The 25,226-nt window shown below is 38.1% G+C and overlaps 1 protein-coding gene across 5 annotated transcripts; it reads right to left on the bottom strand.

Moving 5' to 3' along the window:
• Positions 1-5,693: 5,693 nt before the first annotated feature.
• On the bottom strand, positions 5,694-24,949 carry GOLGA5 (golgin A5). Of its 5 annotated transcripts, none has more exons than XM_067296956.1 (13): positions 24,847-24,949; positions 23,423-24,038; positions 20,382-20,603; positions 19,071-19,290; positions 18,391-18,514; positions 17,386-17,589; positions 16,027-16,197; positions 15,222-15,350; positions 13,183-13,281; positions 11,568-11,793; positions 10,211-10,319; positions 8,782-8,845; positions 5,694-7,118 (listed from the first exon to the last, which is right to left on the bottom strand). In XM_067296956.1, exons 2-13 carry the CDS (start codon positions 23,985-23,987, stop codon positions 7,038-7,040), a joined length of 2,214 nt encoding a protein of 737 aa, XP_067153057.1. In that variant the 5' UTR covers positions 23,988-24,038; positions 24,847-24,949; the 3' UTR covers positions 5,694-7,037. The 5 variants fall into 5 exon arrangements, with proteins under 5 accessions (XP_067153057.1, XP_067153059.1, XP_067153058.1 ...); XM_067296958.1 differs by having other exon boundaries at positions 10,211-10,316; XM_067296957.1 differs by lacking the exon at positions 24,847-24,949 and adding an exon at positions 24,247-24,268.
• Between the last annotated feature and the right edge of the window lie 277 nt (positions 24,950-25,226).

Genomic DNA, 25,226 nt, shown 5'->3' with positions numbered 1-25,226 from the left:
ACAACGGTTTGGTGCTCCCTACTGTGCTGCAAGGTTAGAAAGAGAGAAGTATTAATATCAACAGACTCTCACTCGCTATCTTCCTTGTCTTTCTGAAATGAAGGAAGTTCAAATATCAACAGCTTGCTAACAGCCCAATAAGTGTCCCATAAAGTTCAAGATCACATCCCACTAAGCTAGTAGGGCCCAGGAGAAGCGAGGCTTTGGAAAACAATAATCAGACTCCTTCCTTTAGGTGCATAAATATGGATTTAGGAGATCATGTGTGAAAGCCTCAACCTGTGTATCCAACTGGTAGAAACAGATATGCAATTGGAGCTAAGCTGGCTTTATTGTATTAGGAGGCTTTGAACAGCAGAATGAACAACTGGGGAAAAAAAATCCTAACTCCTGCTATTTGTTTCATCTGCCGCATCTGTAGGGAGGGGAAGAAGAAAACGTCCTGAGCTCTAGCAGCAGGAATACAACACAGAGGCTCACACCCCAGTTGCCAGGGGATGCTGCAGTAGTGATGGCATGCTCAGCCGCAGGGCTCTCCTCCAGCACCTACTTGCTGGGTCAGAAAACTGTCACTCCCTGCACACCTCACCCCCCCCCCCCCGCAGAATATGCTTTCTAATTACAAATTAAACACTAATTGTGAATCATTAAGCTTTCTTGCCACAGAAGATATGAACACAAACACTTTCAATAAGCTGCTTAATTATTGCTTGAATTTACATATAAATAATGATCTGTATTCCAGGTTGCTGTCAGACACTAGTGTTAAGGTGATATTTTCTTTATAAGCTTTTGGCTTTTGAGAAAATTTATCAAGTACATTAGCACAAAAACAGAAAAAGTGCTATCTTTGATAAAGATTCTCTTCAGTATGAGTGCCAAAACACTCTTCCTCTTAATAACAAAAAACATATTCAATCTATCCCATTCCTAAAACCCAGATCTCTTCTGTATTGTGTATCAGATATTTTGCTGCAGTTGATTAATAACAGCTTTGGTGGCTATAACAAATGGAAAACTTCATTTTATTATCACAGGTCTTTATCAAAAACTCTTTTGCTTGATTTGTGGAACACCTGGAGCCCTTCTACCTGCTGCTAAAGAGTTCAGACTCACTTACTAGTGTCCTCCTCCACTTTGTCTTGAACAAACATGCACTCAAACCACAGTTTGTCTGACTTGATTTGAATCTGCAAATAGCTAATTACATGAGAAACTACATATGCAGCATCAACCTGGAAAGAGCTAAATTCCAGCACAGGTAAGGTGCTGGGTCAATTACAAGATGAAACACCCTCCATGCTTCTGACTCCTTGACTAGAAAAGCCTAAATCATAGCATGGAAAGATCATCTTTTCTTTTCCCCCAAGAAGTCTCTTACATGAGCATTGACCTGTCAGAATTTTAACCAGTCATTAGCTGAGTTTATTAATCATAAATCAGCAGCTTTTTTTGCAATTTGAAAAGTGTCTTTGTGTTCTCAGCCCAAGGTTTTTCCTCACCTTGATTCACTTAAGTCTTGGATCTACTCAACAATCCTTGATTTCCCATATTCTTCGAGCTGCCTGTAGCATTGGCTACTTTGTCCAAAGAGCTTGCACTTGCTCCTTGATGCATAAGCATCTAAATGCAGGCAAGACTGACAGGAAGCAAAGTTAGGTAGGCAGGACATGAAAGATTATTCTTACTATTTATGGAATTCAGTGGTGGGGTCCAGTATGCCAGGACAGCCAAGAGACAGGTCTTAGAAATAAAAAAATCTGTCAGCAGCCCAAAGTCAGGTACCCATTACATACAGAAGATTACCTGTATGAGTGCATATTTAAAAGGAAACTATACATATGCCTAAAAGGATTATTATTTGAATGCGTGCACATGGATGCTTGTTAACATAATGCAGATAATTTTGTGACATAGGGCAAGATGATAATGTATAGAGGACAGCAACTAAAATTCTAATGAGTTTTCCATATTTGCAAACAGCTATTCTTAAAAAATCGCCTTATAGTTTTATGGTTAAAGTACTTATCGATGAATTCATGGCAAATTTTGCAGCTAGGCTGCAACTGTTCCAATCAGTAAAGAAGGGCAGCAAAGAAATCCAATCCTGTGGTAAAGCAACACCTGTTTCATCTATTCTGATTAGAAATAGATTATTTACTGTGCAAGTCTGATTCCCCCCTTGTTAATGTTATCTGAAATCAAGCAATAAAGCCACTTCCTTTGTACAGGGTCTTGGTATACATATGACTAATCTAATATAGTAAATAAAGCACAGAGATCAAATATCAGAAAGTCAAGATGGAAAAGAAGTTTGTTGTCACACGAGGGTTTGGGACTAAACAAACCTGAGAATTCACACAAAGCCCTCTTCCGCAGAAACCAAAATCTGGTGCGGAGTATCTTTTATTGAACGTGTACCAAGGTGATCAGCATCTCAGAGAAATAGACCTTTTCTAGGCTACAAAGTGTTATGAAAAGAGTGATTTCACTCTTACTATCAATCACAAGCTTTGCAGGTCATGCTTATTTATTAATTCAATGGCTTTCATGTCTTAATTCACTCTTAAAGCTTTGGATTCACAGCTCCCCTCTCTCAGTTGCATTTTTTGCAGCCAAAGCCTTGCACAGCTTTGGGGCAGGGGAGAAGACTTTTATGATCCAGCATCTCTTCACACAGGCCACAGACCTCATTTTGGGGGCCTAAAAGCAAACTCCTAAATCCATATTTTGGCATAAGCACAAAATGCCTTTCTTTCTGTGTTGACAAATCTGTGAGCCTTAGCTACCCATTAAATTTGGGTGCTAAAAGCTTTGGCTATGTAAGACAGTTTCCAACAGTGCTAATTGTTCCCCTTGAGGTCAGTGACCAAATTCCCCGTTGGCTTAACAGGAACATGCATATTTCCACAACATACATATAGCAGAAGCTGCTCACCTTACACTGTCTACAATACCCAACCAGAGCTGGGTGTAGCAGAATCCGGCCCTGCATAGTTATTGCATGCTGTGTTGCAGGCAGAGCAGTTTTGACTTGGGGAGCTTTGCTTAATTTATTGCCAGTTAGCCCAAACTTTTGATCACTGATGCGGGTACTGAGCAAAAAGAAAACAAACAATTCAACAGTTGGAGAAACACTTTTTCTCCCCCTTCCCTAGGCTCAACTTAAGCCAAACTCCTCTCCTCCCCCTAAGTCGCAGCTCCCCTTGTTTTCACTGCAGGCTACACCACGATGCCTTCGGTGAGGCGACGGGCGGCACACGAGGGGCTGGGGTCCTGCGCATAACAGCCTTTTGCTGCTGCTCCTTGTTCCTTCCTCATTCTCCTCTGCTCCAGCACGTCAGCCACAGTCCCTTGGAGGTGTCCCTGCTTTGGCATGGGGTGGCTCCTTCCAAAAGCATGTCTCCAGCCGTATTCCCAGCAGCATGCCCTGCCATGCGCCTGCTCCGCGTGTCACCAGCCCCTTGCTGCTGCTGCTGCTCTTAAATCTGCCTGTGCTGGGGTGCCAGGTGCTCCCCGCCAGGCTGCAGTGCTGGCAGATGACGAGCTTGCCTCCAGGCTTGGCTTCAGCCAACTCACCAACTTGCTGCAGTTCAGCAAAGTGGTGCACAGAAAGTTTCCTTTGCATCACTTTGGAAAGCTGGCTGGCTGCTCCCTGGGCAAGCCCTCTCCGCTGGGGCGGCCGGTTGGTTCTCCTCTCCCACCATACCCTGCAGAAGCTCTGCCAGCTTCTCTCCCTGAGCCAACACAGTCTCTTCCCAGAGGAGACAACTCCTCTTACCCCCTTCCAGAAAGGGACACGTAATGTAGCATTTCTCTTTGAACATACACATAAACTGAACACAAATGGAAAAAATCACATCCTATCAGCCTTTTCTTCATCGTTTTTTGTCTTTTTGATTCATTTAAGGGGTATGCTTGGTACTCGGACCAGTCCTAGAAGGAAGGAACTGAAAGAGGGCTTTTCAGCCACGCAATAGTCTATGCTGCTCTCAAGAATGTGTGATACTGCAGCTGAAAGAGATTCCTATTTTCTATGAATTATGGCCGTTTATTTCTGTTGCTAGCTGTAGAGCTTGTAAAGATAGGGTTTGTTTTTTTTTTCCTCAATATTTCATAAATGCTGATCCTAACTCACTATTGGGGTCTATGAAATCAAGTAGTTTAATCCTGTCACTTAAGATACAGGCTAAAAGAAGCTTCTTGTTCACTCCAAAGCCATCTGTTCAGTAAGGCAACCTCATGACACCATTAGTAGTTGCCTGCTGAAACTGTGTCCTCATGCAACCTCTGACCTGTAGTTGTAGCACACTTGGCAAATCTATACAGATGACCTCAGTGACCAAAACTGCTAACCTGAGGCAGGAAGTATGTCAAATCTTAAGTAAAATGATTAGATATTTATATTCAGACCAGCTCCATTACACATCTTGTGCATTCTTGCACTGCATCATGCAGCTTATTATATGAATTACAGGGGGAAAAAATCCAGCATGTTTAAACAAAAGCTTTGTATTTCTTGTATAGCTCTGAAATAGTCAACACTATGATAAAGGCTTTTCAAGTTCTTCTATGATTTAAAGAGAGCTTGAAAGGTGTTTATATAAACTGTAATATAGCCTTAAGTGGCACAGTAGCATTTGTTTCCTCATCCCACATTACTTTCCACAATGAACAGCCCTTTGTCTGGCAAGGAAGTCTAATTCATAATTTGCCTCCTTCCAGATTTTTTACTGGGTGAAAACACAGTTTCACAGTTTGTTAAAATTGTGGCTTTTTTAATTAAAACATAACCTTTTGAGCAGAGTATCTGGTTATGTACCTCTTTTGCAAGCACAACAAAAGGAAAAAGTTAATGCATGATAAAGATGGCAACTGAAAAAAAAAAGTATGCTATGTATCATTTCAGAGGCAAGGAATAAGAACAGAAACATCCTAGCAGCACTTCAAGGACAGTTGTTATTTCTACTAGCTACACAACAGTTTTTTTACACACACACACACACACACACACACACACACACAGTAGCAGGTCAAGAATACAAGGCTGATTCCTCTCCAGGCCCCTGCACTAGAAACTTTGTTCTCAACTCTAAGACATTGCATGGGTCAACACTAAATAAGCACAAACCCATACTGGAATGCAAGGGTCCAATTTAAAGACCAAAGTCAGCAGGAATCTTTTAATGCTTACCTATGTAGAACTTCTACCATTAAAGCTGGATGAACTAAAGAAAAGAATAATAATCTATGACAAAAAGTACTACCAATACTGTTTTAACTTTCATAAGGAACAAAACCCAAGCATCAGTGGACTTAAAGAGAAGATCTCCACCAAAACAGGAAGGCAGGGGTGCAGGGGGGTATGATGAGGAGAAAGGAAGAGGGAATAGACGTGCAGTTGGTGTGATGTCAGCAAAGCTATGGGGGTTTATACCACTAAGAACGCTCCCACAGAATTTTCCCAGTACACTGGAGTTCCCAAAATGCTGAGATTCAGTGGTTTGGGTTTTTTAAATGAAAAAATGTATGTGTATAGAAAAGGATTTTACAAGTGTCCTTACTTTACCTCCTTCTATAGCAGGCAGCTCTCATTAGGGTTCAACGGTGGCTTTAATATCAAAATTGAAAACAAAACAGGCAATAGGAATTAGAGAAAGTGCAGCAAATATGACAGAAGGTAGGGACACATCTTATTGTAAATGCTCTCTTTTTTTATTAGTTCATCAAAACATTTCAGGTTTCACTGCAAGATCTGAATCAGAGCAGCAATACAGGCATCTGTCTACTGCAACATTTCTATAGGAGTTATCATGACAGACTTCATGCACAGGACTAAAGCTTAATGTGTTCAAGTCGCATGAAAACTGAACCATAACCATTAGAGTAGAAGTGACAAATTACTTTTAGTCATCTTTTCATTACTCAGCTTTGAGCACCTCACAAGGAAACAGATTTCTGGAGGAAAGAATAAGTGACCTTTTATTACTGCACTAATATATCAAGAATTCATAATTACAGAATGCCACTGTAACAACAGAACTATTACAGTAGGTTTCATTTGGCCTCATGGGTTTTAGATAAGTATTTGATGAGGTTTGTTTATTAGAACATTTGCTTAAATATTTAGACATGAGAGACTTTTGCAGTTGTTATAGATTTTGTATAGAAATAGTATTAAGTACCTGAAGTTTTAGAAAATAAATATTTCAATGAATATAAGATCTGGTTAAGACACCTAATAATGAGAGGTATATAACAAAATGCAGTTAAAATACATACATTTCAAGTGCAAAGGAAAATACCATTATTTCTATAGAGTTTGAACTTTCTTCCTTGAAATCTTCTCTCACTCTCTGATAAAGCTAAAATATCAACCATTAAATAGGCAATCCCACTATTCAGCCGATAGGGAAGATTTATCTGTTGCACTAAAAGTACAAAGCTAAGAAGAATGCATAATATTTTATTTTTAAATTTATTTACAAAAAGATATTGCACCAATCCATTGTCATTTTTTCAGTTTAATGGGTTAAGGAAAAGCCTACTATTTACAAAGTTAAAAACAGAAGTGCAAAAGCAGACTGAAAGAAACCAGAAATAAAGTTTATTTAAATTCCTAAGTACAGTTTGTTACCTGACTATAGCCCACATCCAGTATGATCTAAAATAGTTTGTACTGTATATATCTGTAACTTCAGAAATCATTGCACTTCTCTGTAGGTGCAAGTCTTTTTTTTTTTTTTTTTTTTTTTTTTTTTACAGTAACCATCAGAAGGTTTATGTAAAATGTAAAGGCTAAATTTAGCTTAACTTAACAACCATATTTCTCCAGGAAAGTGATACAGTTTTAGGTAAATCAAAAAAACTACATAGTATTATGCTTGTATTAAACAGTAGTGATAAATCAGGCATGATGGCTTTCTTTCTTCCTAAACAAGATGAGGAAAGGTTTGCTGATATTTCAGGACTGATCATTTTAAGTACTCTGCCAGTCAGTGTACTTTCATTAGCACAGCATATGGTCCTGTCTCAGGCTATCTGCCACTGGGACCATCATGATGCATTTCTGGTGAGTAGGTAAGTAGAACAATCATGACCCAGAGATGAAGCAATGCCTGGGAAAAGAAAGAATTACTTTATCAGCACTGATCATCATCAATTAAAGCAGTAGTAAATGTGTCAGTGTGATCTAAAAAAAGCTAGTCTTGTAGAAATATTTCATCAAGTATTTTATTTTATTCAGTTACTCCTAAAAGAAAGAATTCTGATTTAAAAAATGAAGTGCTGAGCCACATTCTGAAAAAGCCATTTACAGAACTAAAGATATTACATAAACAGGAAAAATAATGGAGCCGGTTACCTACAGATTTATGTTCACTGCCCTCTCTTTCCTTCCATCCCCTAGTAACTCCAGGTGCTCCCTCTGATATCCAGTCTAGCCCACAGAGAGCAGATTAGGTGATCTGTCTAGAGTGACTGGTAAGCCACTGCTCCTGTACTGACTGGCTGATACCAGACAGCGTAAGAGAGCCAAGTTCTGCTTGCCTTCTCCTTAACAGGGGTGCTAATTTAAGACTCTGTTCTCTACCGAGGCATTTTCATGAACTTTGTAGGAATGTTAATTCTCATTCAAAATTTGGCTGAAATGATCTAATCAGAATAGAAGTTGCTGAGGATATAACAAGGGAGATAACTGATAAAATACATAAGCCACATTTCCTTAAAAAAACAGATTAGTGATAGTCATAGTCATTAGTGATTAGTCAATAGTCATAGCCAAGTTTGCAGCTATCCATGACTTTCTTTGCCGAATAATAAAATCTGCCACTGACCACCCAATATAAGGCTCATATGCAACATCTATTGATTTTCAGTTTGAATAGTAGCTTAGGCAGTAAAAATCTTTAGAGTGTTGGTACAAAGCATTTTATTCACATATTGAGAAGTCTAAGTCATGAATAGGAAGAAACAGAAGATAGGAATATAAATAGCCCTGTTCCTCCCAGTACTTAACAAGATGGAAAAAGCAATTGCAGGGGAAAATTGTAGTTTCCTTTATTTATATGTGCCTGCCAGCTTTATATCCTGAAATAGCGGCAGCTGTTCTCAGAGATTCTGTTTAGAAGAAATATTATACCTTCCCAAGCCACATGTTTTCTTTCATTTCAAAGACTCAGCTAATCAAGTATTCTCAAGCAGGGTAGACTGCACTTTACTGCAGGTCACTTCAACTGACAGACATCTGCCCTCCAGTGGGAAAAGGGAGGAATTTCAAGAAGTCTGACAATCTCACCTAATATGGATGAACAACTTTCTACTATTTGGTAGCATCTAGCAAGAAAAGATTTGCTTGGTACTTTTTCAGCCATTAGAAAAGCGTGACTATTAATCACTGAACAAATGCGAAGGGTCAAATATTAAAAAAAGGTATTACAAAAGTCAGTTTCCTAAATTCAGTGGACATAGACCAGTCACAGTGTTATTTTTTATTTTAATTCTCACTCTACTTTTGCAGTCTTTTAAAAGGTAGTTGCATAAATGCATTTAAGATTTCCATACTAAAAATTCAGGGTTAAAAATGCACAAATTTGCCAAGCAACCTGACTCCAAAACACTGTTATATAAGCACTATTTAGCCTACTTTAAAAAATACACTGAGCTGTTAATTACATAGCCTTTTACTTTTAAATATCAAATGCCTTTCAATTTATCATGTATCATATAAAACTTCTGTAGAAATTTCGCATTATCTTCTCACTATAAAGAAACCTTACTCACCATATAAATGATTACAAAGACTCTTGCTATGGGATATCGCCTTAGAAAGATTCCCAGACGAATGCTACGTAAGTATAAAAGAAAAACAAAATGCATAAGTTAACACCGGACAATAACGTCTGTTCCTTTCATTCTAATCATCACAAACTTATAAATGCCAGCTAATGTTATAGACATTGCTTTCTATACTTCTGAACTGAATTGTACTTCTTGTATTCAAGGCATTCAATAGAGTAAGAAAATTCAGAGCATTAAACATACTCTCCTAATATTTTTCTGCTAATATGCTAGGGTCAGATTTTGTGGAAAAGAGCTCAAATTCTCAAAGAATTGTACAGGCATTTTAAAAACTCAAAAAAAACCCCCCACTCCATATTTGTCAAATTTTGTGACTCCAGAAACTGTCATTAATACTGATTTTCAAAGATATTTAAGCAATTAAAACTTTGGATTCCTTTGAAAAATGCAATAGATCACTGCTGTTCTTGTATTTCATTAGATTAAAGACATGGGTTTTCCAATTCTACTGTTACAGCACTACAAAGTATACTGCATTAGATGTGTGCACCGTTGCTCAAGAATATTAGTTATTAAAAAGCATGCTCATAGTAAAGTGATTATGATACTGCCAAACGAAGTTTAGTATTAAAGCATCACATATAGTAGGCCCCTAGTCATGGAAATACTGACATCCTTCACAATGAACTTGAAGTACCATGAAAATACAAAGGACATTTTGTCAAGATACCCTACTTTCCAAGGATGAAGAAATATTACTTAATTTTATCTCCTGTTGGTATTTGATCCAACACCTTTGGAAAAGATTTTTCATGGTGAATATTGACAGTGAACATAGCTGCTGAGAAAAGATATCAAAACAAGTCTTTTGGCAGATCCAGATTTACTTTTGTTTACTAATTTCTAGAACAGATTATCTTTTCTGAAAGGTAAATAGCTTCACTTGGTCAGAATCCAACATCCTGTCTCCAACAGGATGCCTAAACAAGAGTAGAAGAATATACAGGATACACTCCAAGCTTATATGATACTGCCCCAGTAATACTCTTATACTGTCTGTCACAGACACAGTCAAAAACTCTGAAAATAAAAAGGTGAAACTTGACAATGAAAAAGGTTAGGTTTTTTTGTATATAGTCTGATGACTCTCCTATACCAATCTGCACAACACAAGAGCATTAACCATTTAAACAAATTACTATAATTTGCTAAAGCCCAAGAATATTTCTATCATAGGAAAGCACAAGTGAACTAGGTCAATATTTAATAATTTATACTGTATTCAATATATTGCTTCATTATTTTTTACTTTTACCTTGATACAAGCAATTCAAAAGAGAAGCTCTACCACACAGAAGACTGCAAAAGGAGTCCAGTAATAAAGAAGTGTATTTCATTAGGACACTCTTACCTAAACTGATCTATACTACTGGCAGCTTTGCGAACTCTCCCATACATTCCTGCCATGTTAGTATCCATGTCACTAAAAAGGACAGGAACGTTCCGCATACGAGCACCTACTTGAAGAAAAAAACAAAAAAAGGCAAAAAAAATCTCTTTAGTCTAAAATCAGTTAAGTTGTTATCCAAGTAAAACAAATTGATAGTGTATAACCTAAAGAAATATAAAAATAATACAAAAATAGTAATTCATCCAATTTGTAAATTTTGCTGAGGTTAAGGGAATACAATGTTAAGAGTAGGAATATTAATAACAATAAAACTGAGTCAAATGTATCCTGAACTTACTGAATGTTTTAAATTTATTTTAATTTACTAGATGGACATCTTGATATTCAATTCCATTAAGTGGAAAACATAGCAGTTTTAGCTTTTTTGTCAGTTCTTAAGTGTATAAAGTAGTGATTTTGATACCGTTACATTTTTTCCATTTGCTTGCATTTGTCATACAGCAAAACATCTGACAGCATTTCTGATACAAATCTGTATTTCCAAGTGTTTTGACTTTATTTAAATTTTTAATATGTATCAACTTTATTTATAAAACATTCTCAGATGTTATCCTTGTGCAACTAAACTTAAATTTACTGAATTTGCTAAAAAAAATAAGACTCAAAAGGAAGCACATTTCAAATCTGCTAGTTCTCCTGTCTTAATCCTTTAAAAGTCAAGACTGTTACTTTATATGTCTTAGGAATTGTGCTTTGTTTTAAAAGGTAGTTACCACATACACCCAATTACAAAATTTGACTGTGAAAAGTAACATCTTAAAGGCATGTATCAACTGCTGAGATTCTCCCAGTAACATAGGATGAACTCTGCACAGTGTAGATGAATCAACCTCCGCAGAACCACCATATTAAGCTGCTTTTCAAGAAAAACAGAAAGGACAAAATTCATCTCAACCAGAATTCTGATCAACTCTCAAAAGGCAGTTTCACATTCTTGCTCACCTCCCAAAACCTTTCTACAAGAAAACTGCACTTAAACCTTATCTGTGACATTCAGCTTAAACCCAAAGAAAGTTTTATTTGCAGCTCTGACAAGTTTTGTAAATATGATTGTTCTGAGACTGCCACAGTACTGAGAATTCAAGATGAAATTGGCTATATTAGATTTACTTAAAGTTACCTACACACAAAAAGGAGTTTGACTGTCTTTCATGATACTGCCTGCTGTTAAAAAGACCACTGCCATGAACTATGTATTTTCAGGGTTTCTTTTCTCCTTATAAACTCAAGGCATTAGGAAATATAGAAGCCTGAACTGCATAAAGGACAATTTTAAATACCATATTTCCATATTTACCTTCAGGACTATCAATTCCTGCCATATTAATGGAAGGTCCATTAGTACTAGTGCCTTGGATAGCCTTAAGCTGTTGTTCAAGTCGTTCCAGTTGATAGACAAGTGAGTTTTTCTCCGTGCTCAGGCTCTCTAACATGGTCTGCTTCTGAATAAGTGTTTCTGTCAGCTGATGAAGCCGATTTTCTAATTCTGTCTGACTGCTACTGCTCAGAGCCTTGTTTGTGAGCTTAAAAAAAAAAAGAACATTTTCAAAATCTGACCAACATGACATATTAAAAAACTGGTATGTTCAAAGAAAATCTATCCCCTTCAAGAACCAAGTTAGCACATTTCAGAATTTTCATGGGATAGCACGACCAAAACCATTACCAATGAGCACAATAAAGAAGAAACTCCATTTCAACAGTTGCTAAAACAAGATTTTATATTAAACAAGAAATTAAGTACTAAGACAGAAAACATGACTGGGATAAGAAATAGAAACTGCAGGAAGGAGAGGAAATGAAGACAGCATGGATCAAGTCATCCAATCTGCAGAAAATATTTAAAGCAAATAGGAATCTCCAGGTCAGCCATCTGTGCAGTAACTCATCTATTTGCTACAATGTTAGACCTGAGCCACCTGTAGCATCATACACCACAATAATGCAGCTTTAAAAATGGGACAACGGAATCAGCAGAAACCAGGGCAGTGAGACGCTACAAATATTTGGATGCAACAGACCAGGGCAGGTAGGAAGTAGTCCTGAAGCCCGCATTACCAGGAAAATCACTCGCCAATAGGTTTGGGGAATTTGTATCACAACACAAACAGTTTCCAAATCCTCTAACACCATACTTGCACAGCTGATCATAGTTGACTCTAGACTATTAATTTCTTTAAATATAGCTTTTTTTTTATTATGCTGTCTTAGATGATTTACATAAAATGAAACTGATGCCTCCTTGCTGCCAAAGGAGGCTATGGGGGCTGCCAGTATCAGAAAGTTCCAAAACAGATTTGACTGATTCAATGAAAATAGGTCCATAAACACACTGAGGGGATTACGCAGGGACATACTCTTTAACATCCCTATATACAACTGCAGATGCTGAGGGAGTACCAGGGGAAGGGAGTGAAGAAAGTGGCCAGGCTCACAGGCTGTCTCGGTTGCTGCTGTCTGAGATGGCACGCTGGGCTAGATGGATCACAAGATGTCGTACTGACTCAGACTAATGTTCTTATTCCTAATTAAAAGGATCTTTGCAGAAATAGCTATGACCCAATAAAAGACCAATGACTTTTTTCATTTTCAAAAAGAAAAATGATGACAGAGCATCTGCCTACTAGGTCCAGTTTGGACACAGGTTGTTGGTCCACGTCCCCCCCCCCCCCCCCAAATTCAAAGATAAAAGCAGATGCAATTATAAAAATAAGTCTCTATTTACCTCTTCATTGTTCCCTTCCTGCATTCTTCCCAGCTCAAAACTGCATTCTGTATTGAAATTAAGTACACTGTAACCCATTAGTAGAGCCTTGATGTTTCTTTCTTACTTTTAAACCATATTAATAATTTTAATCTTGAACACTCATGATTTAATGTAATAAACTTTATTTTCTATACAAACACAGTACCTGATTTCTGAGCTTCTGAATTTCTTCCTCTCTGTCTTTTATTCTGCTTTGCAAAGTATTTTTCGTTCGATACAATTCTTCCTCAGTATAATGGAGTTCCTATGAAATTGATCACAATCACAAATAAAATTTTTTATATATGTATGTATTTTGAGAGACATTCCGTTATCTAGGGTTTCATACTAGAACAGAAGTAGACAACATACCACAATCAAATATAAACTGAAATATAATCTCAGTTAAAAGTGTCCGATTTTTAGATGCTAGGAGGGGGGAAAATAAGAGAACTGAGTATGAAGGCAGAACCTCCAAAACTACCAGATTCTTTTGTGAAGACTGACCTAATGCAAATATTAATCCCAACTAGTTTACTGATAGCCACACAGTTTCATTTGAGCCATGATTCATCTTCTTTATACTCTCACCCTTTATTATATTGCTATCTTAAAAGGATGTCAGCTACAGAACTTAAGCAATTAGGCCATACTTTGGGGGGAATCTGTATCCCTAAAATAAAGCCATAAATCCAAAATAATTTTTTTTTTAAGTTTTTGAAAAACTTGGTGTATCTATCTTTAATTCTGTGTATTACAGGGGTTCTCCTTTACAGTTTAGGATTAACATGATAAGGGGGTGGAAGGGGAAGGAATATTAGCAGTGGGCCACTGACTGAACAGCAAATCTAACCGTAAATCTTGTTACTCTCATGACTTAGTACCTATTTTAGCTATTTAAAGATCTACCATGCTTATTTTCAAATCATTGTACCATTTCAGCTATCAGCTGCCACAGCAGCCAGACAAATTGTATTCCCCCTTTAAACCATCAGATATACACAAAATACCTCTATTTATTTTCAGTCACAGAAACCTTATAGCAATAGCTATAAGAACAGGTCCCAGAAAGAACAAGCCACAATTGTGTTAAGTATCAATGCACACAATTACTTTAAAAGCACATGTACATGTGTGTAATTAAAAGGAAAAATTCATTTTCTGTAATATAATTGATAATACATATCCCCCTCACTTTTTTTTTTTTTTTTTAGCTTCACCTCACTTTTTCTATATGTAGTGTTGATTTAAAATATACTCCTCAAAAGGACAGAGGTAACAAGATACAATCTACCATCTGCTTTGATATAATAAACATTAGCTCTCCATCAAGAACAGGCTTCAACTTCTGCCTTTTAATTAGTTCAAGCTGCTAGCATCTCATTAAAATGTAATTTCTGAAAGGACAGATAATCCTATAAGATAAGTTGTTCCCAGCAGGTACAGTGTACTCTTCTGCTTTCCTCATTATTAATTCTCTTTTACATGAGCTTCTTTCTTACAGAGGAAATTCTTAGTAAGGTGCAAAGCACTGGTTTGATTTCTACTGAAGAATTAGTTTGTTTATAGTAAATATGAAAGTGTGCCTTTTCACTCTTTTTAGCACAAAACTGTTGAAATCAAAAGGGAGTTTGCCTAAAAAGATAACATAAAATGATGAAATTTGGTAATACTGTTTTATTAGCAATTTGTCTTATGGAGCCGTTTGGGAGGGGGATTAACGAGGGGATTCAAAAAATATTTCTATTTATATGGTATTACAATATAACAGTATTTTAGAGCTAAATCCTATGTATTAATTGGGCAGAGGAAGTCCCATAGCAAACATTTTTGGTATTTAAATTTCTTGATATAAATAACCGTTACAAACACTACTGTAGACACATTGTTTGACTACTTACCTGCTGAATAAGGTTTAAAATCATGCTCAATCCTGAGTATTCCCTAGGGTCATGTTTATTTTTTTGATAACTCAATGAGAACTCCCTTTACCAGGAATATCCAGTAGGCCTCTTCCATTGCTTACTAGTGGTTGACCTTTGTTTGGCCTAACAACATTCATTAACCTTTTAGTGAATTCTTTTGAATACTGCAAGAAAAATAAGTCTAATACTGTATAAAATACTCTCTTATTAAGCCAAATACTTTACTGATAACACCACATGGGGCCTAAAAAAGACCAATCAGCTCTCAAGAACTCCTTACCTGTTTTTGCCGTTCTAGTTCAGCCTCTGCCTCCTGCTTGGCCATTTTATGTGCTGCTATTTGCTCTTGTAGATCTTGAAGTTGTTCTCTTGCTGACTCAGCTTCACTTACCTGCTGAGTCTCCATATCCTAAAATGGACAGAAATGTTACCGTTTCATTAACAATCAAACAATACGGCAGCCTGTTATAGATAACAGCAAAAAGTTACATCTGCAGTACCGCATCCAAGGGAAAGGAAGGTCAAGATAAATTAAATAAATGCCATTTGGTCATTTTATATATATATTACTTTTATTAATATATAGTAATAGAAATTTTAAAACTGCATTTTGTAAACACAGAGAAGTCTCCAACTGACCACCTTTTCCCTCCTACTGTACACAGGCTAAAACTGTTGAAAGTAAGCTTGCATGCGATCGCTGGGTTGAGCCAATTATGGGAGCAGATGACAGAGACTGCAGCTGCTTCAAGGATTAATAGCCTTTGCAGAAAAGGATAACTGTGATCTATGCAGAAATCACCACGCTTGTTTGGAAAGAAAAGCTTCCTTCAAAAGGAGCACATAGTAATAAGGGAAAAGAGAAGTGGTACGTATAGTATCCCTTCCACCATCTCAGGCCCAGCTGATGTAGTGAGGGACAAAGAAGAAACTGGGTATCTAGAAGCGTTTGTCCCATCCTGAGCAAAAGTTGGCTTGTTTTAATAGTAGGTCAAATAAACATTAGAAGCAATAGCCCTAAAATATGAGAAAGTAGCCCTTTGTGCACAGTTAACTACATTACATCTATGCATAATTATACCTACCTGCAGCTCTGTTCTGAGCTGCTGTATTTGCCCCATTAGCTTTTGTATTTCTTCTTTCTGAGTGTCTCGCTCATGTTTCAGTTCTTCTAGTTCCATTGTGCTTGCAGTATGGTTATCCAGACCTTCAATACCTGAGCCTTCTTTTAGGCTGTTTATCAACTTTTCTTTAGACTAAAATAATAAATCAATCTATTATTTATGGCAGTATTTAATAAGTGCTCGCTTGAATCTGTCAAAATAATTTTGCTCTAAAATTCAAATATAGACATACAGCAAAACTGCTGCTTTACCTCTTTCTAGCCAAATAAGGACCATACAGAGTTTAAGATCAAAATGCTTCCTATTGATCATTTTTCTAACTTCCTATATGTCATGTGACTACTGACATTTATTGAAGCCTGTGTTATCTGAGGAAAAGAACAGCTTTCTCCTTAAAAGCACCTGGAACATTAAACATGTCATGCATATAACTTCTCTATGTGATATGGAAAGCCAGAAGACAGATACTATCAGACATGAATGATAAAGCTCACCCCCTTTCAACCCACAATGACAAAAAAGAACCAAATATAGCAATATCTCTTCTGGGGAAGGAGAATGTCCCTTTTCATTCACCAGAGTCAACCTAATGTTAGCTTGACACTGATATCTGATCTCATACTTCCCATATTTACCAGCATGATTTCAACACTGTCCTTGGATATCAGACTAAATCAATTATCCTAAACATAGGCCTTTATCTTTAACATTTTGCTGATTTTTATAAACAAAACTTCAATTAGCCAAGTTAGGCTTTGGTACCTTTGACAACTTAAGTAGCATAGGACCCTGCACAAAATACCCAATTGTGCCACTGTTTATACAATGCTGATCATATACTACCTTTCAGAATATATAAAAACATTTTCATTGGTTTACACATAAGTATCCACTACATGCTACTTTTCAGTCTCAAGCAGAACAGTGTTCTTGTGAAAGAACACTGGATGCAGAAAAAATTGCAGGTCATAGCTGTTTATATATCTGCCTAAGTTCAGACAGTTGGACATGGAACACACTGACAAATATTGCACAATAAGTACAATGATTCACCTGGATCTTTCTTTAAGTCCAGGACCTGAACTTGCATTTCAATTATTTAACTCAATCTGAAAGCTTACATTTAAGAGGTACAACATTCAGATTGGTAGCTGTTCCATACAGCTCATATCAGGTATATATCATTAAAGATATGCCCCAAAACATATTACTGATCACATGAATAAATTAAAATTACACAAATTAAATTATCTGAAATATAACATCTTCAAAAGCTAAATGTGTACAAATTAAACTGAATTTCTTTATAGTAATACTTACTTGGAGAATGCGAGTAGCTTTCTGTTTATAGTCTGTCAGTTCTTGTTTTGCAGATTCTAGGTGGTTTTTAGTTATTTTGACTTGCTGCTGAAGCTCATCAGCTCGCCTCTTTTCATCTAAATATTTTCTTTCTGCCACAGTAATCCCTTCTGCCAAGTTCTGGCGTTCAGCTTCCATTTTACTTAGACGAGCTGCAAACTCATTCTATTATCAATAAAAAACAATACCTTGTGTTTAAACACAATCACAATTTTAACCTAGAAAGGAAAAAAAATTTAAAAGCAACTATACAAGAAACAACAATTCATGTCTTCCGCCTCCATCTTAAAGATATATTAGTGCTATCTGTGTGGAAAGAAGTCCTGGTAGCTTAAGTACATGCTAAATAAGATAAGTAAAAATACACATTTCTTTCCCTCACCAAAAATGTGTTCCTATTATTTATGATATTTGGCAAACAAAAAGCAAGCTTTCCCTCAGAAGTTTAGACTGCCATATTTAAATGCAATTAAAAAAAAAGATGCCAATAACAATTTTCCAAGATAGCATTATACATAATAAAGGCCAGGCCAAGTGTGGAATGCAAAAAGGTCTCTAGCAGTACCATGAACTCCCACATTTACCATAACAGTGATCATCCTGCTTAATATTATTAAGATTACATATTAAAATAGTGTGTGGGCGGGAAACCACATGTCATGGAAAATTAAATTGATTACTGATCTAGTTTTAAAAATAATCTTAACATTAAAAACAGTTTAAAAAAAGACAATAAAAATTGTCAGCATTACCTCTCAAAAACTTTTAATCACAAAGCTTTCAAAATAGTATGTAAAAGGTAAAGTTTCTTCACAAGTATATTTAGTGCAGCAGAAGACACATCCTACCAAGCCCTTAATAACCCGAGCAGAAACTGAAGTCAAGCGGAGGAGAGAGCATTTAGAACCTCATAGATCTCATCTCAAAACTAGAGCATGAAAGTCTTCCTTAGGCTTCATGTCTAACCTGCATTTGTCTGTAACTTTCTTGCTCTCGCTTCAGTACGGAGTCTGCATCACGCAGCCTCTCTTGAAGAGTTTGAAGGGCTTGATTTTGCAAACTGCTCCCTTCACTGTGGTCTTGTATTATCCTGAAAGAGTAAGACAGACATCAATTGAAAAGGAAGAAATCCAGTGTGCTTTTTCAGGTAGAAATATGACTACCCGCTTTTAAGACTGGCCTTGAAAACTTACTCAACTAATTATTGGATATGGCTGGCTACAGATAGGATGCCTGAATTAGTGACTCATGCAGTCCCTCCCTGTCCTATACTCTCCTATCCAACTGCACATACATACTCCAATGCGGAGATTAAGTCAGAAGAGTCTTTATATTTGTGGATAAGTGAATGTATTTTTTCAAGACAAACATTTATCCTGAAGCCTTCAGTTTCAGGCCTATTTCACAAACATAAATACTTTATACAAAACGCATTTCAATAATCAGGTGACAATTGCCCTTATTTAATATGCATTGCCCTGTTCCCCGTCAGCTATGCTGTAATAGGTTCAGAACAAACTTTAATGCTCATATTTGAAATTTTGTTATGAAAAAAAAAATTAGTTTATTCATTTTTCTTCTTAGAGTCTGTGCTTTCTACCTCGAGATTTCAAGCCTATTTCTATTTGCAATGGGTTATGAAATACCGTGATTTTTCACTCTGCAATGCTTCCAAAGCTTCTGTCCGAGTACTTAAAAGTTGATCAGCTTCTTGCAACCGCACTTTTAGCACAGCTAGCTGGGAATCCTTGGCACCAACAGCTTCTGTGAGATCATCAACTCGAGCTTGAAGTTCTCTAACCATCTTGTCACTCTTTGAATGGTCAACACTCCACTTCTCGACCCTCTCCCGGGATTTGTTTAATTCTACAAAGTAAAAAAGTTTCTTAGAAGGTTTTAAAAATTGATATTACAAGGTGTTATAAGTGGTCAGGCGGTATATACCACATTCCATAAAGAAAGAAATTAAATACAACCAAGTTGAAGGAATATTAAAACTTTATGAGCTACAAAAGAGTAACAAATGCCAGACTCCAGCTGTCAGTGCATGGCCAATAAAACTTGGAATGTGATCTCAAAACAGACATTTTCATTCTGTGTTACACAGATGACAAGTTTCACCTGCCCCACCCCTCATAATGACCTACTGTTGAATAGCCCTGTGTGAGCAAACATTTGGAAAACTCTGCGTAAAGCATCTAGTGCAAATCAATGTGACAATAAGCTAAACCTGAAAAACAGTCAGTAGAAAAATACATCAGTGCTAAAATAATACCTGAATAATCCCTGAGGCTTTTGTTTTTAATCAATCATTACATATTAGCCTTCAATGAAAATTAAAATTCTCTGGCTAAAACCACACAGATACATTGAAAAAAAATGTAGTCGCTAAGTTGTGGGTCTAACAGCAGCAGTTTGCCAAACTTAATTTATCATTTAAAGGTTTTCATACATTCACATTTTTTACTTTTGTCATTTCATTTGGCTTTGAGAAACCTAGCGAAATCAAACAAATAGTAAATCTAGTATTTTTGCTATCAGTTTCTAGGTGTCAGCAATCACAGTCTACAGCTTGGAAAGTAGTCAAACTTCAAGTATTTCAAGGAATTTATTCATCTAAAAATTACTATTTTGCAGTGTCCTATAAAAAGCACAAAAAATATTTTAACACTGTTAACCTTTGCTACATTGTTTTATTAAGATATAAAATTTGGAACAAACCAGACTGCATCATTTTAATCAACATTTGTGCTATTTTCATCCTTGAACAAGCCTTTCAGTCTCTCCCAGCTCGTTATTCTTAATATCAAGAATCATTTTACTTGCCAAGTCATACATGTAAATTTAACTAGACAGATTTTGTTCTAAATACAAAACACTAACACAGAAGTAACATTATTTTCTATTTTACTAGCATTTTAGTAACATACTAAAGTTTAGTTTCCAAACTGCAGTACCTTCTTGTGTTTCTTTGGATCTCTGAATTAATGAAGCCATTTCTTGATTTAAAGATTGAACTTCATTCCGCAGCAGCTGATTCTCCAAGCGAAGATTGGACAGCTCATGAGGTTTGAAACCATCATTGGCTGAAAGGCTAGGATTAGTTACTGCACTTGGTGATGAGTCTTTCACACCATCCACTTGTGCTCCCAATCCAGAATCTGAACTGTCTGGAGTTTCTGTACAGAAAGATGCAAGTTAGAACTAATATCTATTCATCGATAGGCTTAATATAAACAGCAAATTCATGTCCTGCAACAGTGGTTAAATGCATTTAATGCTCTAATAAAAAAAGTCAAAAATAGCTTATAGTGAAATGGAACATGGAGTTGCTTTTCCAAAAGCAAAGACTTACACAAAATAGAACATTATACAGTACATACACATCATGCAGCATCTTTGTTAATCCAGCAAGACAGACGTGGAAGCTATATAATTTCTTATTACATTAATGTTAAATTCAGGATTCTAAAATGTTAATATTTTTCATGACTATGCTGCCCAGAGATGTCTTTGGAAGGTGAGAGAGTAATAGAAGACATCAAATATAGACAGCGACTAATACTATCTAACTTGTACTGTTTTCAGTACAAGTTCATTCTGGTTTTCCATTACGATTTGGATTTCAAGGACAAACTGTATTAAGAAAAATCTGTTCAGGCGATTATACCTTGTCATTTTGATATCAAACCTAAACATGTAAACTCAGCTACACAGCTGTATATGTTTTAATTATCTTTATGTTAAAAACCCTTTAAAGAATCACCTCAGTCAAAACATCCTCTTACCAATAATTCTGCATCAAACAATGATTCTCTAGAAAAAAATTTAAAAGCACTTTTACTGTAAGAAATCCAGAGATTTGAAACAGGAAGCTACAGCATGATTTTTCCTCTCTCGAATGAAAAAAATGTAAGGCAAGATATAAGATACTCTGTTAAACTGTTCAAAGCTGTCTGCCAAGAGAAACTGTAGTTCTCTAGATTATGGAAACGAAAATACAGAGCATCTTTTCTAGCTTAGAACCTCAGTAAGAACAGTAAGGGAACTCCTGGCAGCACTCTGAACAACAGTTTCTTGCAGGCCGGGGGAAAGACCCTGCTCTTCCCCAACACACACAGCGTACTGGCTTACTGCTGTCCACTCCAGCAGTCTTGGTTCCAATGTGCAGACAGCTGGAAGCTTTGCACCAGTGTTAATATAAAATGACACAGCATGCAATGAGTGAACGAGCAGGTGAACCAGAAGTATTTCTTCCGAATTCAGTATATCCCAGATAGGTAACTGTTGAAAATCCATGGGAACAGACTGCAACAATTTCAAAGCAAGAATGCAGTTTGGCTGTCACCATGTTATTTGCTTTGCCTTGTGATCACTAACCCACAATCTCCACCTTCCTTGTTACCATTGCAACAGTTCACATCACCCAGGGCCCAGGGAGCTGCGACAGGCTATTAGTTTGGAACAACAATATTTCAACAAAGTAGCAGCAGTGGCAGCAACATTTGTTCCAAATTTTTTTCAATCCCCCATCCTATTTAAATGGTTTTAAGTGTCATTTCCTTCCTTTTAATTCATTTACACAATTTCCAAATCATCAGACAAGTTATCCTCACTTGTCTGGAAAACTCAAGAGACTAACAAAGTTCATGAAGCAAGAAATCAGCCATTTATAGCACATATTAGATTATATCTATGTCAACGAACACAGTTACGCCAACTGTTTTTGTCTATAGCTAAAAGATCATAAGCTATTTCAACAGAAGTTATACAGGACATTTAAATGACACAGGTGTATGTATGAATTTTGAAACTAGCGTGCTCAAACTTTTTGTTAAATCTGTGTGCTTTCTTATTTATCAGCTCCAAGATGCAAACTCTGCTCAAAAATCCTGAAGAGCAAATTCAATATACCACATGGAACAAAACAATTAGGCTCCTTAAGCATCAATTACTAAGGTAGTATACGCATATAGCCAGGGTTAACATATTTGACTTATTCTTAAACATTATAGAGAAGTTACAGGCCCAGCAATACAAAAATATTCACATCTTTAAAAATAATCCCTTTTTACTTTTAAAACTTTTCACTGTACTTAATACAGTAAATCAAAAACTAGCACTTCCAATGCTTTACGTGTTCAAAGTAGTGAACAAGCATTAAAGTATTTTAATTACATTATTAGTAAACAATATGAACACTTGCTTCCAATTTATAGAAGCAACAGCAAAGTGGTAGAGCAACTCCAAGGACAGAGGATGGACTAGAGAGCCAGATACAGAACACACAAGTTCTGACTTCTCAGCCACATTCTCCTTGGTATAAACTTGAAAATAGCCTCAACTTCTGACCAGTGGTTCTTGTCTGGCCTGTACACTATTTCAGGAGTTTGCATTTAGATTGAAGTAGTGAATTACTTTGGGTGAATCCGAGGGCCTCGTTTATCCAGTTCTCTCACACCTGTAGCTCTACAACAGCATATCCACATCCAACTCCCACTCTGCAGGACAAGTAAGCTTGACAGTTCACCCTCTCTCATGGTGGAATAAAGAAAAACTCACATTATCTCACTTAGTGCACAGGGCAAGAGCCAGCACCATCTACCAGTCAGTGCAAGTCACTCACTGCCTTATGTGGAAACGGCACAGAGCCCCGAATGACAGAACAAATGCAGCAGCGCCAGAACATATGCTTGTAAGTGAAGATGTATGCGTGGTGATATAAGGTTAGGTCATAGTTCAGGGAAGGCAAGGTGAGTAGTAGTAATGTGGAACAGTAAGAGCACAAAGGATTTAGATATTAAGGCTATTCAGCTTGCAAAATTAGCATGATACCTAAGATGGTCCCACTGATGAAAAATACTAAACAACCCTGCTGCACTCCACACATTTGACATATTATTGCCACTAAATATTTCATTAAGCTACAGTAAAACCATTACCCTCCCTAGCCACACTTGGATTTTAAGTATCTCTAGATTCAATACTATTTATCTACCATTGTCTTGGCTCCTGACAGAATTATCTTCAGTAGTTTTTGCACTCTGTGTACTAGTAGACACAGAACTAATGCTTGAAGTCCGAGAGTGGTTTTGAAGAAGAGCTGCCTTGCTCTTCTCTTTTTTAGAGTCTATCTTTCCATTGGGCTCTTTCTCAGAGCTGTTGAGAAAATCAAATAGCAACTCATCATCAGGTTCAGATTTTTTTCTTCTCACAAATTGTGAGGAAGGTCTGGGTGTGGAAACACCTTCAACTGGAGAAGCAGCCTCCAAAGATGTCCTACGTGCTGGTTTAACATTTGCTGTTCCTGCTAGGATTGTAGCCTTTTGATGTTTAATATTATCAGCTGCTGAGGAGATGTAGGCAGCTTTGGATGATGTCTGATATTTCAGGTCTCCAGCATGCTTGTGCAATTCAGAATATTCAGTGGCAGAGTCTAAATTCTTATTATCATATATTGCAGCGCTTGCTGTGTCTTTTTTGCTCAGGGCTGATGCAGCTCCTTGATCAACTCTGTTGAGGAGATCCTCTGCCTTTCCAGCGAGATCAGCAAGCCAAGACATGGTTGATGTCTGCTGATAAGTTCTACAGAATTAAAATTCCAGGAACATGTGCTGCAAAAGACACAGAACAATTATAAATCAGTTGTTGGTAAGCTAAGATGTATGTGCTGCCTGCAGAACTGTTGTGTTAATCTGTTAGTGCTATAACTACATTAATACCTTTGTCCTACTTGCTTCATACCTCTGTGCTTAACATAAAGAATGGAATTAAACTAAATCAAATCAGTTTCTTAAGAAAACATAAAAAAATGAGGTTTACCTATCAGGCCATCATATCTGTTCCTGGCACCAGAAGCTGCAACTGAGTGTCCAACCTGCTAGCCAATCTGCAGTGACCATGAAAAATAAGGCCCACTGGCACCCAACAAAACCAAACTCAAGTGGAAGAGGAAAAGCAGTCAGATGCTTATTACAGGAACAGATCATAAAAAAGATGTTTGTCCTGCTGATTCCTAATCTGGGACAGCCAGGGGGACCCCTCCCCAACACAAACTCCCGCAGCCTGCAGTCTCGGTGGCAGGAGCGGCCCTGCTGTGACACCGGCACGGGGGAAAGGCGCACGCCCTCCCTGGCGCCAGAAGCCTGCCAGGCCACTCAGGCGACACCCCAGCTCCCAGGAGGGGCCCCTTCACCGCAGGGCACAGCAGCCTCATGGAGGGGCCAGTCTTGGGCGAAGACACGCCAGGACCCCGAGCGGGAAGGGGGAAGGCAGTGGCAGGCGGTGTCGGGATGGTCAGGGCGGCCGCTCCCCCCGGCCCGGCCCGGCTCCCTGCCCATCCCCCGGCCCAGTCCGGCTCCCTGCACCCCCGGGCCTCCCCGCGGCCAGGAGCCCCACCCCGGCGGGCCTCGGGAGCCTCACCTCCGCCCAGGGCGGGAGACGCCAGCCGGGGGAGCCGCGGGGCCGCTCACGTGGAGGCGGGGGGCGGCGGCGGCGGTCACGGCGAGCCCGCAGGCCGGGCGCGGCGGCGCAGCCCCCCCCACTTCCGGCAGACGTGGCCACCTTCCGGGCCGGCGCGCGCAGGCGCGCTGGGGACGTCCGGGAGGTGGCGCCGCGCCACACCTCCCCACCGGGTGGGGGCGAGGCGGGGTAAGGCCGCGCCCCGTCCCGCCGGGAAGGGGCGGGGAAGGGCGTGGCCGCCCCCGGAAGCCCCGCCCCGAGGCGGGTCCGCGGGGGTGGGGGGAGGGCCGAGAGCGGCCACCGCCTCGCGCGTCTGGCTCCGCCCCCGGCCCCGCCCCCTG

Source organism: Apteryx mantelli, chromosome 4 (assembly GCF_036417845.1).
Source record: "Apteryx mantelli isolate bAptMan1 chromosome 4, bAptMan1.hap1, whole genome shotgun sequence".
In the NCBI taxonomy this organism is placed as follows: domain Eukaryota; kingdom Metazoa; phylum Chordata; class Aves; order Apterygiformes; family Apterygidae; genus Apteryx; species Apteryx mantelli.
This window is presented reverse-complemented; position numbering and strand designations above follow the sequence as displayed.

Excerpts from the sequence above, each read along its gene's own strand:
- GOLGA5 (XM_067296956.1), bottom strand. The coding sequence starts at position 23,987 with ATGTCTTGGCTTGCTGATCTCGCTGGAAAGGCAGAGGATCTCCTCAAC. Across the intron at positions 18,515-19,070 it reads TTGCAGAGTGAAAAATCACG|GATAATACAAGACCACAGTG; the intron begins GTATTTCATAAC and ends TTACTCTTTCAG. Across the intron at positions 15,351-16,026 it reads AGCTCAGAACAGAGCTGCAG|GATATGGAGACTCAGCAGGT; the intron begins GTAGGTATAATT and ends TGTCCATTTTAG.